The sequence below is a fragment of the Catharus ustulatus genome, chromosome 8 (assembly GCF_009819885.2).
Source record: "Catharus ustulatus isolate bCatUst1 chromosome 8, bCatUst1.pri.v2, whole genome shotgun sequence".
NCBI lineage: Eukaryota > Metazoa > Chordata > Aves > Passeriformes > Turdidae > Catharus > Catharus ustulatus.
In genome coordinates, this window is record NC_046228.1 from 35,174,593 (window position 1) to 35,193,936 (window position 19,344).

At 43.6% G+C, this 19,344-nt stretch overlaps 1 protein-coding gene and 1 non-coding gene across 3 annotated transcripts; one reads left to right on the forward strand and one right to left on the reverse strand.

Annotated features, from left to right (window-relative positions):
• The first annotated feature begins 42 nt into the window (after positions 1-42).
• On the forward strand, positions 43-10,843 carry DNAJC12 (DnaJ heat shock protein family (Hsp40) member C12). 2 transcript variants are annotated; one of them, XM_033065623.2, is made up of 5 exons: positions 43-670; positions 4,780-4,858; positions 6,480-6,568; positions 7,818-8,019; positions 9,740-10,843. In XM_033065623.2, exons 1-5 carry the CDS (start codon positions 593-595, stop codon positions 9,832-9,834), a joined length of 543 nt encoding a protein of 180 aa, XP_032921514.1. In that variant the 5' UTR covers positions 43-592; the 3' UTR covers positions 9,835-10,843. The 2 variants fall into 2 exon arrangements, with proteins under 2 accessions (XP_032921514.1, XP_032921513.1); XM_033065622.2 differs by having other exon boundaries at positions 256-670; positions 6,480-6,619.
• Positions 10,844-14,704: 3,861 nt separating this feature from the next.
• On the reverse strand, positions 14,705-14,786 carry TRNAS-UGA. Its single transcript has one exon. It is a non-coding gene; the product is annotated as a tRNA-Ser (tRNA).
• Positions 14,787-19,344: the final 4,558 nt, after the last annotated feature.

Genomic DNA, 19,344 nt, shown 5'->3' on the forward strand with positions numbered 1-19,344 from the left:
CTGTACCCAAGGAAGCCTTCAGAGAGTGAGGGTTGCCCCCTTTTTGTTGAGCTGACTGGCAAACCTCTGACTTGAGACTTTGGCAAGGTCAGTGCTTGGTTCTCCAAAGTTTGCACCCTGTAATTGTTACTTTGGAAGTAATCCTCACTCTTTTCTGTATTACCCATCTGATCATCTGGCCAAAGGCGGTGGCAAAAGTTGCAAATAGAAATGGAACAGAAAATGGCTGAGGCGCGGGGCAGCCTCTCGGTGTGTGCTGGCTTGCAGTGGCTGCACAGGTGATGGCGAGGGACAAATCTCTGCCACGTTTCGGTGTCCAGAGCTCTGCGGTCAGGACGGGAGCCACAGTTTCAGCCTGGGGTGGCTCTGGCAACTACAGATCCCAGGGAGCATTGCCGAGAGCAGCTCCGTGCGGGGCCAATGGCAGCGGGGACCTCCCAGCTCCGTGCGTGTCAGCTGCCAGCGTTCAAAAGCGCCGCACGGAGTTCGCAGTTGCCCTGGGCTACTCAGACTCTGTGTGAGCTCCGACTTGACGTGTTCTGTATCCCGCAGCCTCCCTGGCGGCTGGGAAAAGCCCGCTGGAGCAGTGCCGATGGATGCCATCCTGAGCTGCAACCCGGAGGACCTGGAGGATTACTACAACTTGCTGGGATGCGATGAGCTATCGACGGTAAGAGCCTCTCCCTCCTCGCCAGCTTCTTCACAGTTGGAACGTGCTCGTGTGCCTGCAGGGAATTTGCAGCTGGGAATATTTTAAATGCCTTGTGCACCTTCTTTCTTGCCACTTGTAGGATCTCCCTTGGAAAGCTCAGTTTTCTCTCCTGTGTTTTCTCTGACGTTAAGAGCTTGAGTAAGGCTTAGGTTGAAAATGCCTTGTAAAACAGGACTGGATTATGGAGAGAGCCAACTGCACGTGTTTGACAGCATCCAAACAGTAGTTTGGAATATACATTAGTGGTTTTGAAAACCGAAAAGGAGTTATTTATGTACAAGTAATACAATGAAAGTTCATAGCCTTAGGGCACTGATAACACTGCTCAGTTTCTCAAGCTTTATACATATTATAATATTTTTTTAAATGTTCACTGGTTCAGATGAAAAAAAAACCAATATCTCTATATTTTACCATATTAATGTTTTTAAATGCTGTTTTTAATTAAATTCAAATACTAGTTTTACTAATTTGTTCTGATAACAGATACATGCTTTATAGTGAGATTTAGCTAAGCTATTTTTGAGTAATATGCAGCTAGAGGTGTCTGTACAACTTTTTGTTGGCTAGTCTAGCATGCTGTTAGTTGCTTTTTTTTTAAATTTAGTTGTTATATTAACTGGAATTGTATTTCTGATTTGGAAAAGGAGTTTTCATTACTCTGCTGTAGTGAGGGATGTATTCATTAATGTAAAAGCTGTCTTTTGCTCAATAAGTTTAGTCAGACACTCTCACCTGTCCTAGTGGTGAAGTGACGTATAAAGCTCAGGAGTAAAAATCTTCAGTGTGTCCCAGAGGGAAATGTAAAGCTTTTCCTGAGGAACTCCTAGCAGTGATCCCAGCAGAGGGCAGTGCTCAAGTCTCATTTTCTACCTCCCACTAATTCCTTAAGGGCTTAGCAATTAATGAACAGTTCAAGTACATGTGATAATTGTTTTTCTGATTGCTTGAAAATGAAATTAAAAAGCTGGAATAAATGCTAATGGCCCCTGAAAAACAAGCTGTCAAGTACTGTTTGTTGGGAGAAGGAGCAGATGTTGGGCACTGTTTTTGACACAGGAGATCCAGGCTGGCTGAGCCCCAGGATCACCTCCCCTCCCTGCACAGCTCTTCTGGGGTCTCACAGGAACTGGGAGCATTACAGGGATTTTTCAATCTCAGGGCTTTATACAGGAGTCAAACATTTGGCATAGGCTGCTTTGGGCATGCATAGCACACTCCCAGCTGCTGAATAACCTACTCTTGGTTGGACCTGGTTAAATTGAAGCAGTAATACTCTCAGTTTCTACAGATTTTTTGCTGTATTCAAGTAAACACAAACCAAGTTCATTCTTGGCTTCTGGTAGAATGGAGCTCACAGACACCTATTTCATCTTCAGCTGTGACAGGAAGCGGGGAGATTTAATCTCCATCCTTCTTCAAGAACAATGCTGTTTGTGTATAGAGGGTATTGGATATCCTTCTGGGTAAAAAACTCACTGTATATCTTATAATAATTTCAGATATGTTGTATAAACCTCCTACAAACTTTTCTTTCTGCTGATTTTTTTCTAAGTTGAAGACTTCCATGCTACCCTTCTGATACCTTTTAACCCTCTGTACACATGTTAACTTTCAAGTTTCCCTTTCAGTAACTAAGGTTTTGGGATAGTAGCTGGCTATACAGTAACCAGTCTCACTGAGTTCTCTGTACACTGTATGTGTTTGAAAGTGTCCTACTGACTGCAGATACACCACATCACATCTGTCCCTCTGGAAGGAGCTACTGAGCAGAGTGAGAAGTGTAGAATTCCTAAGATACTACCACAGACCACATTTTTTCCCAGAATATGCCAACAAGGTTTTTCCAGCTAGTTGAGTGAACTGTAATTTTATTCTAAATAAAAAATGCTGTGAGACTTAATTAATTAATTAAATTGTATGTGGCTGTCATGGCTTGACAAATGAGGAATTTGTATAAACAGCCTGTGTAGTATGGGGAAGAATGGTAATTATTTGATACCTTAGGGTGAATTGTGAAAGCTCAAGCTGAACTGGAACGACATAAAGAAGTTTTGGCTTCTGAATTATAAGAACCAGAAAGATACTTAGAAAAGCACTAAATATTTAAAAACCTAAGCTAATGCCCACTCCAGTGGCTTCCTGTATTTTAACTGTTAACCTTTTTTAGTTTTTCCAGTGGTTGTAATACTTTATGATACAACAAACTATGTGGGAATTTGCAATTAAGTGGTAAACTAATACATGCCAATATTCTAATGTTGATTATAAATCTATTCTACTCCAAGCCAACCTTTTTGCATGGAAAATTAACTTGAAGAAAGGATGTGGACTACTAGTTATTGAGCAAATTATCTTGGGGTATCCAAGATGGAAACCTCATGGGGTGCAGGCTGAATTTCCTATGAAGAGGATATGGAGGAAACCACCTAAACTCACTAATTGATCTTCAGCCATACAGAGAGACTTTGCTTCCTGCTATGAGACTCTGTTAGAGTTGATTAAACAAAGTAAAGAGCAGCTGAAGAGATGCATTTCTGCCTCTGTGGTCAAATGTCTTTGCACATTTTTCTAGAGCCATGTTGGATGAGCCTCACAAAATCAAGACCCAGGATGAGTGCATGGAAATGAGATTACAGTAATTTCACGACTATAAGGCGCACCCTTTTGACTAAAATTTTCCCTGGAACCCGGAAGTGCGCCTTATAGTCCGGTGCGCCTTATCTGATCTACAAAGTTCAAAAAAATTGCCTACCCGGAAGTGCGAGCTGCGAGCCACGGGGGGAGCCGGCAGGGCCATGGCTGCCAGGTGGAGGTGGGGCGGAGCAGGGGCGGGCATGCCCCGGCCCTGTGGAGGCGGAGCCGCCCCTACACAGGCACGCCCCAGCCCCGTGCAGGCGGAGCCGTCCCTCCAGAGGCACACCCCGGCCCCGTGCAGGCGGGATGGCCCCTCTAGAAGCACCCACCGGCCTCGTGGAGGCAGAGCCGCCCCTCCACAGGCACCCCCCGGCCCCGTGGAGGCGGAGCCGCCCCTCCACAGGCACCCCCTAGCCCCGTGGAGGCGGAGCCGCCCCTCCACAGGCAACCACCGGCCCCGTGGAGGCGGAGCCGTCCCTCCAGAGGCACGCCCCAGCCCCGTGCAAGCGGGACGGCCCGTCCAGAGGCACCCCCTGGCCCCATACAAGCGGGACGGCCCCTCTAGAGGGACCCCCCGGCCCCGTGCAAGCGGGACGGCCCCTCCACAAGCACCCCCTGGCCCCGTGGAGGTGGAGCCGCCCCTCCACAGGCACCCCCCGGCCCCGTGGAGGTGGAGCCGCCCCTCCACAGGCACCCTCCAGCCCCGTGGAGGCGGAGCCGCCCCTCCACAGGCACCCACCAGCCTCGTGGAGGCGGAGCCGCCCCTCCACAGGCACCCCCCGGCCCCGTGGAGGCGGAGCCGCCCCTCCACAGGCACCCTCCAGCCCCGTGGAGGCGGAGCCGTCCCTCCACAGGCACCCATCGGCCCCGTGCAGGCAGCGCGGAGGGGCGGCGGCCATAGCCCGGCCCCGGAGAGGCAGCACGGAGGGGCGGCGGCCATGCCCCGGCCCCGGAGAGGCAGCACAGAGGGGTGGCGGCCATGCCCCGGCCCCGCCGGATGCAGGCGGGCCTGGGGCCCCGCGGCACCGCCCCTGCCAGGTACAGGCGGGCCCGGGGGCCAATGACTGCCGGGTTGAGGCGGGGCCTCGACCAGCAACCGCGCGGAGGGAGCTGGGGGCGGAGCCTCGCTGCAAAAAAAAAGTGCGCCCTATAGTCCGGTGCGCCTTATCTGATCTACAAAGTTGCGAATTTTGCCAACTCCCGGCGGGTGCGCCTTATAGTCCGGTGCACCTTATGGTTGTGAAATTACTGTAAATAAGCAGTGCCACTGGCAGATGGTTGTTGTTACCTACTTTGCTTGTGCTAAAGCTTGTAAAATTGAATAGGACAAAATATTTCAGCCTTCTTTGTTGTTCCTCCCAGCCTCTTTCAAAAAGAAACTTTGCAAATCTTTTCTTTGTTTACTCACTTTCTCTCAATATTTTGTTTAGGCTGAACAGATTCTTGCTGAATACAAGATTAAAGCCCTGGAATGTCATCCTGATAAGCATCCTGGAAACCCTAAAGCAGGTATGTATTCTTTCCTGTGTAAAAACAATCTCTTTTTTTCTTCTACTAGTATGGCCAAGATACTAAATTCAGCCTAAAAACTTTATTTCCCCTCAATATGTTTCAATCATTGTGTGCATTGAGCACATTCTATTTAAATAGCAAGCTTGTGATAGTCCTTCTAAGACTTGCACACTCCTCTGTGATAGAGCAGGAAGACACTTTTTGGATTTTTTTTGATTTCTAGGACCTTGAATTAATTTTGTTTCTACAGTAGATCATCTTTTAATACAGAATTTATTTCTGGAGTGGGTCCCTTCCTAGACCTATGGAGTTGGTCAGTGGCATTCAAGTGCCACACTGGTGTCCATCAGTTAATTTACTGCCAGGAACAAACCTGTGAGGAACACATAAAATGTGCTTTATTTACTTTTAATGTAATTTAATGATGGGAAGTGAAGAGAAGCTGCCCCATGAGGAGCCTATGTTTGCAGAACAGCAGCTGATGTTTGTCCTGGTGAGAGGGGGCAGCTCCTCAGAGCTGGGAGGGCTGAGCAGCACCTGAGTTATTTATTTGAGTCTTTACCCATTCATAACCACAGAGAGCCCTGGGCAGAGCTCACCAAGGCTGGGCTACAAAAAAGAACAGCCAAGCTGCCAAATAGCAGAGCAGCTTTGCTTGTCATGAGGAAATGTTATATTCTCTCTTTACCTGAACATGCCTTACTTGTTTTAAATACCTTTTTTTTACAGTACTAGTGAGAGTTTATGGTTTTTTATTTTATTTCATCAGCTTAAAGCTTAATAAAGAGTAATTAAAGTAGACCTTTTATTTGTTGAAAATTAGTAACACTAGAATAAGGAAACCTAGTACAGTTGTTCCCTCAGCCTGTTGTCTCTTGTTTAATTTATAGATATCAATTTTGATTAGTGTTTGGGTGTAGTGTATTTCAAAAGAAATCTCTCTGATTTGTAAACGAATAATAGTGATAATAATAGATCACTGTAACATAGGTGAGTCATAGATAAAATCTTTATAACCCTTCCACAAATAGTAACATGCAGCTGCATCCTTAGTAACCATTCCATGAAAAATTACCCTGGAGGGAAAAGTGAGAGCTCTCACTCATGCACTGGATAACATTTTAGCATATGTAGAAAACACACCTAATAACATGCACAAGTTAATTCATCTGAACTGTATTTAGATTATTTTTCTTGTCTGTCAGTCCTGTTCATCATTTTATTTCCCTGCTCGTGGTTCTTGTTGCTGTGCACTGTAGATCTCAGTGTTGCTCTAATTTCCCTTTTTAAGGTGGTCTGCAGGGGCTGACTTGTGCCTCTCACCTGTGTGCCCTGTAAGCTTCTCTGAACTTAAATTTAGGAGCTTCTGAAGCTGGTAGACAAAGGAACATTTCAGTCCTGATTTGCAAGGGATCAGTCCACCAAAGGTGCAGTGATCCTAAAGCCAGCCAGAGCTGTTCAAGCTGGAACCAGAACCACATCCCTTGGCCACTTGCTCCTCCTCCTGCCTCCTCCTCCGCTTTGCTCTGCGCGTTGCTGGCAGGTCCCCTTTTGCACCTGAATTCATTCGTGTGCCAAACAAACATTGTCTTTAGTGTCCTTTTGGTCTGTGTGGCAGTGGAGAATTTCCAGAAGCTGCAGCAAGCCAAGGAGATTCTGACCAACGAGGAGAGCCGGGCGCGTTACGATTTCTGGCGCCGCAGCAAAGTGAGCATCCCGTTCCAGCAGTGGGAGGCGCTGAGCAGCTCCGTGAGGACGGTCAGTCAGTGCTGCCGGGCTTTGGGCTCTTGGCAGCGGGGAGAGCTGGGGCTGGACCTGCAAAACTGCGGAGTGAGGGCACGAGTTATAATTACGGGTTCTGCTGCAGTGCTGGGATCTGGGGAATGTGCAGGGAGATTCCTGCACTAAGGGTGTTAAGGAAATGCAGGAAAAATTGGAGGCCTTCAGAAGCCCATTCGCGTAGTTTAGAGTGAATTTATTGAGTTGCTGCTGCGTTTATAGGAAGTTTAAATAACTTAAGGGCTGCTTTCAGATGCTTCAGCACACTTTGCTTTTGTAGGAAACTTTTATTTCTTTTCAGAGTTAAAGCTGGGACCGTTTTACAATATATTCTCCTTTGGGTATGTTGCTTATCAGATAGGTTTTCACACTGTCTGATTAAATAAAGATCTCATTGAAAAAATCCATAAGGTAGTTCCTTGGAACCCTGGGCTTCCCACAGAGCTTTGGAGGAGCCCTGCTGGGCTGGTGGGGTGACCTGGGACAGAGGCAGGAGTTTTCCGGGTGATTTCCCTCCTGATCTTGCTATTGAGATATGGTGGCATGTCCCTAGTAGAGCCCAATTCCATAATATTCGATTATTTTTTTCCTGCCCTTTTAGAGTGAATTATAGTTACAGGGCTACATGGTCATATTTTAAAGTAGGTGAATAAAAGTTTTCTATGTCAATTCTGCCTATCTCAGTTCTGCTGAGGAGAGAAGTTTGAGACCCTTCAACTAGAACATTAAGCCTGAGCTTAAATGTTTGCTGGAAGTATCCAACTAAGCTTAGTTCATTTCCAAACAGACGTTATTCCACAGACTTTTAATATTAAATCTTTTCAAATTGCCTTGCCTTCAAAGGGTACTTTGAAGTCAGAGGCAGCTTTGAAAATGAACATTTCTGAAGTCACTCAAGCCCTCTTAAAAAATGTCTGAATTAATGACAGAAAAGTCTGGACAAGAGGCCCTTAAAATTTGGATCTAGTTGTACATTTTGTTCTTCACCCCCACCCGACTTAGTGTCCTCTGCAGTGCTGTTTGTGCCATGTAACCATTCTTTCCCCTGCCCTGCTGACCTGCAGGCTTCTCACTGTGCTTTGTTCAACCACTTATTACAGCAACAGAAGAAAGAAAAAGGTAATTAAAAGCCCATTAAAGCACAGAGCTTAGTTTCTGTATGTTTGCATTCCTGTAGTCAATGCACTGGGCTGTCCAAAGTAAGAAGGACCAAATGCTGGAAGCTCCTGACTTTGGTGACACCAACAACACAACTACTGAGATGTGGACCCAACAGAGGGAAGACAGTGGAGATGGATTGTTGGAAGGGAGCAGGGAGCAAGAAGATGTTGCAATTCCTGATGTGAAACCACAGTCTTCAAAGAATCCAGACTCCCCAAGTAAGTGAAAACAGCAGTTACAGAAAATTGCAGTATCCAGGGATTGGCCTGAAATGGGGGCTTTCAGCCATGAGAAAGTCTTCTCCAGAGCAGTGTGTTTGACTTGCAGCTTTTTAAATGTGGTTTTGGCTTGGGATTTTGGGTTGGGTTTTATGCTTTTGATTACTTCTTTAATTTTGAAGTTTTCAGACACTCCTTCCTCCCTATCCCAAGTTTCCTTGTTTGTTTGCTAGTAAAAGCAGCAACTGGAGAAGAAAACGAAAAAAAATGCTTTGACCAAAATGGAAAGTTTAGCTTTTCTGATATATAAAAATGCAAAGTAAAAGTGAAGGCACTTACTTTCAGTGACTTTTTTAAAAATAAATTTTAGAACTGTTAAGTAAAATATTTAAGTTTGGGGTATTTTTAATCCACTTTTCAGCACTTTTGCACAGTTTGCATCTGATGAGTTAATGAGGTCTAAAATTTGAGACTTGAAGGCTTCTTTTGTGTTCAAAGAGTTTTGTTTTTTCTAAGCAGTGTATGCACCAGAATAAATGTGTGTTTCAAAAGTGTCACCTACCAGTGAGCACTTCCTGGCTGTGGTTTGGTCACTGTGCCTGGTCAAAGCTTCCTTAGCACCCTCTGTGCTGCCTGGTCCTTCAGGAGTTTCATAACCCCAGGCCCATGTTAGCAGGGAACTGTTGTTAAAGAGAGTCTGTAATTTCTCCCCAGTTTGATCAAACAGGAAGCTAGGGTGAGGGTAGCAAAACCTAATGTAATCCCAAACATATGTGGAATACAGAAAATAGATAAGAAAATTCTGCAAAGAAGTGTATGCCACTGAAAACTTGATTTTGAAATTTGGTAACTCTATATACTTCATACTCTATAACTTCATACTAGTTGGTAATTAAATCATCACCGTATCCTTTGTAGAACAGTCAAATTTTGAAGGAAAATCTTGTTCCTTGTAATGGTGAATTTTCTTTGCAGGCATTGTCTTTCTAATTTTTTTTTTTTTTTAAGTTTTAATTTAATTTCCAGATATTCAAGTGGGGAAAAGATCAAACTCATCAAGTGCCTACTACATTTATCCAATGGCATATATTAATAAATGTTAATATTATAATATATTTGACAGGGTGTATATGCACTTTTGTGTTTATACCTGATGTTAGGATGTTGTGATAATGTTTTTGTTTTGGTCCAAACCAAAATTTTTATGTTGGGTTCCACTTTGAAACTGTGGCATTGTCTGTTCCTGTCTGCTGGCCTGGATAAATTCTGAACTGCCACCTGCATGACTATTTCAGCTCAAACAAGAGATTTGAACACTAATTCTGCTCATAGGATTCAGTTTGCTCTAAAAGGAAGGTCACATTTTAGTATTGAAAGGCTCCAGATCGGGTAGTTGCAGATTTACCACATCACCATCTACATCATCTTCCTTGCAATGTGTTCAGCTGTCCTTTGTGAGTCCTCCCTAGGCACTGCCTGGGTCCTTGCTGCTCTCCTTTGGACCCTTCCCAGCTGATCTCTGTCCTGAAGGATGGTGTTTGTGTTCTTGTTCCAACGTGCCAAGAACTCACTGCTGTATTTGTCACTGCTAGTCAAGAGCACTGGAAGTCACCACTTCTCTGCTTACTTTTTTAGGGAAGGCTATCAAGTATTATTTCAGAAAATTTAATTTCGTGTATGTTTATAATAATTTAGTTGTCTTTCTCTTTTCCCCCCTCAGGATTTTCAGAGGGGAATTACTGGCACTTGCGTTTCCGCTGGTCAGGCGACGCTCCATCTGACCTTCTGAGGAAATTCAGAAACTATGAGATCTAAAATGAGAAACACAGGAGCATGAGATCATCTGTTCAGCAGTTCAGTATTTTTGCTTTTGCCAGCAGTTATAAGTTATTTGTATTTTGTATTCTTTGATCTGTTGTTCCAGTCAGTGTCTGAATACTGATTTATCACGTGCTGTGAGTGTTACATGGAGGTTTTTCTGTTCAGTAAGCAAAACCCTTTTCAGTATTAATATACAGTGATTTTGTGAAGTTACCTAACATCTTATATATTGTTTATTGTATTCTCAAATATTGTGTAGTGATTAATATTCCTTTCCATAGTGTGGTGTTATAAAAAACATACTCCTAGTAGAACCCTGGGCTCCAGGGTATCTATCCTACTCAGTGAGGATCTTCCAAAACCTTGATGACAATGAACTTTAAAGAGAACTGTGCTTATCTCTCACCTCTGTGCTCTGCTTCACTTCTCCATTGCATTGTACTTGCTGCAGTGATTTATAATGTACTCATTACAAACTGAACTTGTAGGAGAGTTGTGATCTTACAGAAGAAATAAGAAGGTTCTTTTTCTCCAAGGTCTTTGTGACAGATCAAGCACTCCTAAAAATCACTCATCTTCTACCTTAACAGGAACACCTTTTGCACCAGATACTTGTTTTGGAAGGCAATTCCAGAACTTTACTTCTCCAAATAGCAATTTTTGTCTTAAGATGTATTAGTGGAAAACTGATCCCATGTGTATGTGTGCCAGCATCATCCTGTGGCTTCACAGCCATTCCCCTCCCTGCTCAGGTGTGCCATAGACATGGTTTTATCAGGGTTTTGTACAGTGAGGAATGAAAAATCAGACTCACGTGTACAAAATCTCACATGAAAAATTTTTGATACTTTGGGCAACTTTTCAAATTCTACATTGTTGTTTATTTATTTTGTGTTTGTTTTCCTCTTTGCAAACTTGGCTAATATGTCAGGTATTGACATTGTGGTTTTGTGCAGGCAGATAATTCCATCAGCAGCAAATAAAACTTCATGCATACAGCAAAGGGGTTGCTTTCATCTTTTTAATTAAATCCTCCACCCACCACAGAGATTCCTTTGGAATTTCTTGTTATTTGTCATCTCAGTAGGTAAAAGTTTAAGGAGTCCAGTTAGGAATCCTGGCAGTGCAATGGAAAGTGTAACCTGGAAAGTCCTGCACTGGGCTGCTACCCATGTCGGTCCTGCTGCTGCTTTGGTCCCAGTTTGGAAAAGCTCACAGGGGCTGCTACCACTGTTAATGCTGCTTTGTTGGTCCCAGTTTGGAGAAGCCGAGTGCTGGTGTTGCGCTGATACAGCCATGCTCACCCTAGAGTGGATGGCATTGGTACCAAGAGTAGTCAGTTTTACAGCACATCATCTTTAATTTTACATGCTTTTCTCTTGCATGTTTTGCAGCTGAAAACATGATAGAAATGAGATTAATAATTCTCTATAACATGTGTTAAATGTAACTGGTTTGGTTTTTTCTAGTGCATTTACTGCTTTACTTCATACAAAGACATTTGTACAAGAAAGACTTTGATTTCGGTAGATTTATGTAAAGAATATCAGACAATGGTAGCAGAAAAAACTCTTAGTGTATGTGAAGGATACTAAGTAATAGGGAACAATTTTCCCTCTAAGAAAGAGATGGGAATGCAGCCAGCTGGAGCACTTTGAATCAGAGGCAGCCCAGATTCTCCTGTACCCATTTCACTTGCTGGTAAGGGTAAAAGGACTGGTTGGATGGGTGATTTAGCACCTAATGAGCTGGTTTCCCTTGAGAAGTGAACATACAATAGACCTTTGAACAGCAAACTAATAGTTTGTGTCATTAAAACTGATGTCATTATCAGCCAATTATTGCGTGGTTGGTTTTGGCAAAGAACCTTTGCATATTTGTTCTGGATGAATAATTGCAGATATTTGGAAGGCTCTTAGCTCATGGTAAAAGTTGTGTTTTGCAACAACCTGCTCAAGATCAGTCCTGTAATTTGTGTCCTGTAATTTTGCCCTCATGAGGAGGTCAGGTTCTAACTGGTGCTCCAGTACACCAATACCACCAAAACAGACTCTTATTTTTTTTTCTCTGCACGTGTTAAACTTGAAACGAACTTAAATTTTCCTGCATTTCTTGAGATGAATTAATCTATTCCTAGCAGAGCAAAATCAGAGTTTTGGAAAACAAGAGGAGCCTGTGCAGTCTGTTTTGCTTTTTATTCCCCAAAACCAGGTGAGATCTGACCTGTTGGCCAGTAACAAGTTGACTGGAATGAGTGGGCAGCCCAGTTCTCCCTCACATTACAAAGTAAAGAAACAAGCACTTGACAAATTAGTCAGTGTTAGATCATTCAGGGTCCACACCCCAAGCATAAATTGCTTTTCTGTTTCTTTAAGTATATGGTATTTTCAGAAGTTGTTTTTTTTTTTTTTGCTAGTAGCATGAAAAGATCCAGTGAATGTCCCACCTGACATTTCATCAGCAATTATGTGGTGCTTTGGCCCCTGCACTGGTGAGCACCAAACAGAATTCACATGCTGGAACTTGAACTGGGGCAGGGGGTGTGAGCTGGATCTCAGGCTCTGTGAGGGTGTCATTAAGGCAAACAGAGTCGGGTGTTCGTGGTTCTCAGGGCCCACTGGGATTTTTAACTCTCTTTGTAAGGGGTTGTCTGTGGGGGTGGGGAACAACAGCAATAAAGCCAGACACTTTATGAGATTAGAGGCTGTGAGCTTCAGGTTGCAGGAGGGCAGCTCTCTGCAAGACATGGTAAGCTCCTATTTTCTTTAGCTCCCCCTGTGAGTTGCTTAGGTGGGCAGAAAAGGATTCTGCATGTTTTGAGTACGTGAGGGCTCTGATTCACTGTGCTGTGTTATAGCTCAGAGTGAAGTGGTATGAAAATAAACAGAGCTGTGAGGTGAGCCCAGATCCTCTGGAGTCCAGGCAAAAGTGTTGATAAAACCTGGCCATTACTGGACTTGTGAACAGGAAAACTGAGGAGTTTGGGAGACAGCAGATGGAGTGCAGGTGTATGTGATAATAATGATAAAATACAGAGAATAGGGCACGTTGTTCAGTGCTGTGTTTCTAGGTCTTTGAAAAGATTTCAAACAGAAATTAAGCAACTCTTCAGCCAGTTATTTACACTGAAGCTGCATAGCATGTGGTGATTCTGGGATTATTTAAAATGGCCATATCTTCATTTGCTACTGTTATACTTGTGCAAGTGCAGAATCTATAAGATTGTCAAGAGCTAAAACATTCTCAACCTTTTCGTTTTGCCAGTATTTGCCAAGTTGCTTTGCCAACATTTCCTAAGTGACAGTGTAAGAGTTAATTTTGATGATGAATGCAGACAGTTTGTGACTTTAAATCTCAGGCTGAGTAATGCTGAATGATAGGTAAGGTCCTTTCTTGATTGTTTGTTTTCCTCTTTAAAAGAGATTTTGAAAAAAGGCAGTTCATATGTTCTATAATAGAAGCAAGGATCCTGATTATTAAGAGATAGTGAGTATCTTTAATTTCCTGAGCATGCACATTGCTATCTTACCTTCCCAGCAGGCTCATCTCCCATTTCAGGATATGAAAGTGTAAGCAGTGAGGCTGCTGTAAAGTTGATGAAATTACACAGCAGAAGATAAAGGCTCTTGGTGTGTTGTTGGGCTGTGTCACTGTCAGACGGGCAGATGATTATCAGTTAGTGTATGCCGGGTGTTTTGATTGCAGCCCAGGGCTCACACTCCCCCTGCTGTTGGCAGTCTCCAGTTTGTCAGTCCTTCGCTCGTGCTGGGGAGGAGACTGACACAGCTGAGTGGGGAGAGCTCCGTTTAGGCCAATCAGAGACGATTGCAGAATGCTGCCTTGTTTTGTTTTTCTAGGTTATTAATGGCAAAATAACTTCTGTGGGTTCCCCCCCACCTCCATCTCCATATCGTGTGTGTGTGCATCGTGCATGTGCAGAAGGTCATAAGAGTCAGGAAAAGAGGATTGAGGACCCCCTTCTCTGGAGGCCAGGGGGAATCAGGCCGCTTCCTTCAGGAAAGGTTTGATGGAGCAAGTCCATTCCTTAGAGAGAAGCCTTCTGCTGACAAGATTTAATTTATTTTATATCAGCTGTAGGACATGGAGACAGAACAATATAGCTTTGGGCACTGTTTGTGTGGATGAATCCCGAGCTTTGCAGCTGGGCACCGCCTGCCCTGTCTGCAGGGTGAGCTGCTGGAAGAGCTCCGAGCCCCAGGTGCCCTTCTCTCACCTCCCTCAGGGCTCTCGTCACTGCTGGTAGATGCAATGGCAGAAAAGCGCCCCGGCACCTGTGCAGCTTCGGTGCTACTGCTCCTTCTGCCAGGGCTGGGGGAGGAGCAGGTAGGCACGGCCTGATGAGCTGCAGTAGGATAAATGTCACAGGGCAGCCGAGAGAATGAGGGGACCGGAAAGGGCTGAGGGAGGTGGGCCTATTCAGTGTCACAGAGGTGGCTGGGATGGGACCTCTGGAATGTACAAATATCCAAGGGGGTGTGGAGAAGGTGGAGCCAGGCTCTGCTCGGTGGGGCCCAACAATGGGACCAGCAGCTGCTGCACAGGAGCTGCCGGCCGAACACGAGCAAGAGCTGCTTCCCTGTGCAGTGACCGAGCGCTGGAACACACTGCCCCGAGGCTCTGGGGCCTCCCTCGGGGGGAACTCCAGAGCCGTAAGGACACGATCCTGCTGTGTGCTCTGGGATCGCCTGCACAGGCCGATGAGCTGCTGTGTCCCCTCCAAACTGGCCCGCTCTGTTCGTCCGGATTATCGCTGCGGTTGCTGCAGAGGCCTTCAGCCGAGACAGGAGACACGAGCAGTAAAACGAAAGCCCAGAGAGAACAAAAAACACGAGCCCGTCCGGGCCGCAGCGAGCAGGGTTCGAACCTGCGCGGGGAGACCCCATTGGATTTCAAGTCCAACGCCTTAACCACTCGGCCATCGCTGCTGATGGTATCCTAGCGCCCCGGCTACACCCTTATAGGGTGTTCCTCCCGCGCAGGCCCCGCCCCCAGCCCGCGCAGCCAATGAGCGCCGTGGGCCCGGCCCCGCCCCCGCAGCAATGGCGGCCGGAGCGGCGCAGGGGAGCGCGCCGGGATTCCCAGGGCCGGGACTTCCAGCCTGGAACGCGCGGGCCGTGCCGCTCCTGGGAATGAGCCGTGCGCACCCGAGTCTGACAGGCAGCAGCCGTCAGCTTTCAGTGGCCTTAATATTTTTCCTGGCTTTACAATTTCTTTCAATTATTACAGAATCCCGAAAGGTCTCTATATGCGACCTTTATATATAATTTAATTCTCTATAGATAATTTTTTTTGCGCTAGCAGCAGTTGTGTCAGCATTAGTACAATGGAAACTAAATGTCATTTGACTTTCTACCTGTGTTTTGATGGTTGAAAAGAATAATTGTACCTGATTTTTCATTCCACACGCAACATCCTGAGCCTCTGAAGCCTGGAAACAGGCTCGGTGCTCCTTCTGTCTCACCATTTGCAATGTCGGTGTTCTGAATTTAGGAGCCTTTATTTAATAGCAGAACTAAGAAAAAACTTAGGGTTTGTTTGTTTGTTTTTATTTTGTTTTGTTTTTAACAGCAGCTGCTTTGTGTTCACGTACAGGACTCAAGACAAAACGTGCAATTTCAGTAAAACATAAATGCCGAAATGGCTGGGAGCTGTTCAGGCACACGGCGAGTTGTATTTAACAATTCCAGCCGGCCGAAGGTGGAGAATGCCGGGCTCTGTCCCTGGAGGGAGTTGAGCAGTGCTGCAGTGACTCCAGTGTTCTCAGCGCAGGCTGCAGGCGCACAGACAGAGCAGCTTTCAGCTCCCTCCAGTGCCAGCCCTTCCCTGCAGCAGTGCCTGAAGGGATTAGGGACACATGCAGAGTGCTGCTGGAATAAGCGTGTTCTGAAAATGAATTTACCTCCCAAAGCAATCTCAGAAGTTTTATTTCTTAGTCACTTGAAAGCAGCAAGATCTTGACATTGGAACAAGTAACATAAAAGTCTGTTTTAGGATTGTTGTATAAAATAATGGTGTTTGGATAGAATTGCCTATATTTTTTAATGGTTTTAACTTCTTCAGTTAAAGAGGATGGATACTGAAAAGACTTCAGTAGCACATGGACAGATTAATCAACCAGTATCAGAAATGCACAAATGATTTCTTTAGAAGTACAGGGACTGAGCCCCAAGCACCTCAATCCTTCAGCTTTCTTGTCTTTGTTGACCTTAAGTGCAATGTCAGTTTTGCAGTGCTTGTTCCATCCCTTCCATCTCTACCAGCTTTAAAAATTCAATAGTTTGAACATTTCTTCTTGTTAAAAATCTCTGATGCTTCCAACAGAAAATTCGGTTAGATTCTGCCTAAGTTAACAAATATTTACAGCAGTGTTGGCAGAACAGCAACTTTGTGCTTATATGTAACTTTGAATATTCAAGAGTAAATTTTACATTTCTCCTGGAGAATGGGAACGAAGTAACGACTCCAACATAAATTATGTTTTACAACAGATAATGCCGGCACCACAACACTACAGAATTTTATGTTTTCTCCCTGAAGAAAGTAGTAACAGTAGAGAAACGAAAGCTGCATACTGAAGAACAGTTCTTGGTATTCCTCCTATTCTGTCTGCTAGCTTTGTGGGTCATTTAGCAAAGCTGAAACCACACAGACAATGAAAATAACAATTTACTATGGAAAATTCTGTATGGCTAAAATTTCATGTTCTGTGAATGCCTAAGGATGGATCTGGGGACAAGTTTCAGGTAGAGAATCAAAAGTGGCTCCATTCCTTTAGTTCGAGCATGTTAAACTTTTCCTTGTTTTCCTTCCTTGTTTTTGCCAACAATGACAAAATTTGTTGTGATGTAATGGCTGCTGGGCAGCTTCCCTGGAATTAATTGCTATCCCATGGTATTTTTAATAAACATTATCTTAGAGAACAATAAAAATTTTGCTAGTTAGGCAAAAGTGCTGGTCCTTTCTGCTCAAGGATTTGAGGCTGCTGCCAGGGTAGTGTTGAGGAAGTGCTGGTGCTTCTGACTGGTGTGTTCAGTGAAGGCAAACTGAGCTGCAGCTCCCCGTGCATCTGTCTGCCTCTGCTCACCTCACTTAAGCAACATTTTAAACATTTTGACATTAAGATACTTAATCACCTTCCTTACAGCAACATTTTAAATGAAGGCAGCATGACATCTGTCACCACTAGTGTGTGGATAAACATGGACAGTTTGCTAATCCTGCTTATGCTGCTAAATATTAATTAAGGTGTCTAAACACCCATGCACGTGCAAAAAGAGACAATTTTATCCTAAAGCTTTCATTTTACTATTGGAAATGTGGCTCTTGAAGTTGGCAGACTGTAGAATCTACTTTTGCCTACAATCCTCTCATATATTCAGTAATAGATCATTTTTGGGAAAATGCTATTAATTCCACTTAAATTTTAATGAAATTACAGGCTCAGTGTCACAAGATTATCAAATTATATCACTGAATGTTGTTGTAGATGTCAATGCAGCCAAACGTTCTGTTGCATTTTTAATAAATAATCTTAGCAAATTTGGGGATATGTATGCTACTGGATTGGAACCTTTTTCCTTAATACATCTTTACCAGATCCATTGGGTTTTAAACCGGAAGCATGTTCCTATTTGCAGCTGCTTTATCCACACATTTCCTACCTTTTTATGAAAACAGAAAGTAAATGGATATGCTTTCAAATGTGACTGTACTGAACATCATAGGAAAATGCTACTCTGGGCCAAAACCACCCTCGTGGTAGGTTCATTAATGAGACTTGGCTTTCATAATGCATCTGCAACACCATAAAGAGTAATGTTCTTCCACCTGTGTGAAAGTAAAATAGGCTTCTGGCTCCCATTCTGTATTGCTTGACTTTTGTCCCCATTCTGAGCACAATGTTGGCATGGAGACCTTGATTTACCTTTTGTATGCTTCACATCTTAAAATACACAACTTTTTGTTTGGTTTATCTTTCATTTCATCATTATTTTCCAATTTGTTGGAGGTTTTTTTTTTCCCCATAAAAACAATATCTGCAGTCTGTTTTAAAAATAGTTGTGATTAAAATCTGTTATTTTGCTGAGTTTTACAGGCTGTTTTTCACATTGTCACTACAGAGAGGAATTATGACATTAGGTAGCACCAGCAGGTGCACCTTGTGTTAGTACCTCCAGATTAGCAGAAGCTTTAGAAATGAAAACTTATGGAAAAAAACCTTCATCAGAAAATCTCCTTCTTGGTTAGTGGTTGGCTTACTCACATTTGTGCCTAAACTTTAAATCTGTTGGTAGTGTTGGCTGGTTGCAACTCTCCTGGGTGAATGACCACTTTAATTCCTGTGATGCCTCAGAGACAGATGACAGCAACAAACCTTCCCAATCCTTCAAAATCAAATGCTTTGTACATTTTGAATTGCAGGACCTTGAATGAAGGGAAGCTAAAACTCAGTAACAAATAGAATAAAACCATCGTTAATTATACTTTAGAGGCAATTCACCATGGGTCCTTCAGCTCAATGTCCCATTTTTTCAAATGAGGCTACTACAGATAGGTTATTTTACATTATTAAAGATGTACTAATTACACCCCTCCTGTTAGCATTGTACTTGTGCAGAAATCTGTAGCGTGCAGTATTAGCACTCATGGCTGAAAGTTTGGTTTTTATAGGTCAATATTGATGCTGTTTTCTGTCACTGATGGGCTGCATGTGGAGAAACAGTAATAATGTGCTTTTGTTGAATTGTCTGAGAACCTTGGCATTTTCATGAAAATCCTTTTTAGTCTTTGGTTATCCTCACCTGAATAACCTACATTTCCTATGCAAGAAAAATATTCCTGGTGAAAATTCCAAAAGAGAGTGTGAAGAAATAAAACTTGAACAATGGAGGTCTTGAGATTTGTGTAAATCTCAAGAACTAAGTTTAGGAATTTCAGTCATTGCTATTTCATTTCTGACGCTTATGGTGCTATGACTGATTTTGCAATTTAAACTCCCAGACTACTAATTTCATACTCCACTGTTTCTCAGTAGGAATGGGAATCAGTGCCTTGTAAGCAGGCTGTTTTCAAGAGTCCTCTCTTTAGATAATATTATTTATTGTTTGTATAAAATTATGTCTTAAGGATTCAATATCATTCTGACAAGGTTGATTAAATAATAATGTACAAATATGAAATACATTTACTCAGTGCTTCCATTAGAAGTAAATAGAAGTGTAAACAACTGAAAACAGAAAGAAATCACAGTAATTTCACGACCATAAGGCGCACCGGAGTGCAAGGTGCACCTCCGGGAGCCGGCACATTTTGCAACTTTGTACACTATATAAGGCACACCAGATTATAAGGCACACTTTTTTTTTTTTTTAAGCGAGAAACTGTGCTGCATGCAACAAAGTAATGAAATAGTAACGGAATCGCGCAATCGCAGGGTTTACTGGCAGGTGCTCAAATTGCAAACATTTTTCACAGATTGGCGTA

Excerpts from the sequence above, each read along its gene's own strand:
- DNAJC12 (XM_033065622.2), top strand. The coding sequence starts at position 593 with ATGGATGCCATCCTGAGCTGCAACCCGGAGGACCTGGAGGATTACTAC. Across the intron at positions 4,859-6,479 it reads TCCTGGAAACCCTAAAGCAG|TGGAGAATTTCCAGAAGCTG; the intron begins GTATGTATTCTT and ends TCTGTGTGGCAG. Across the intron at positions 6,620-7,817 it reads TGAGCAGCTCCGTGAGGACG|TCAATGCACTGGGCTGTCCA; the intron begins GTCAGTCAGTGC and ends GCATTCCTGTAG.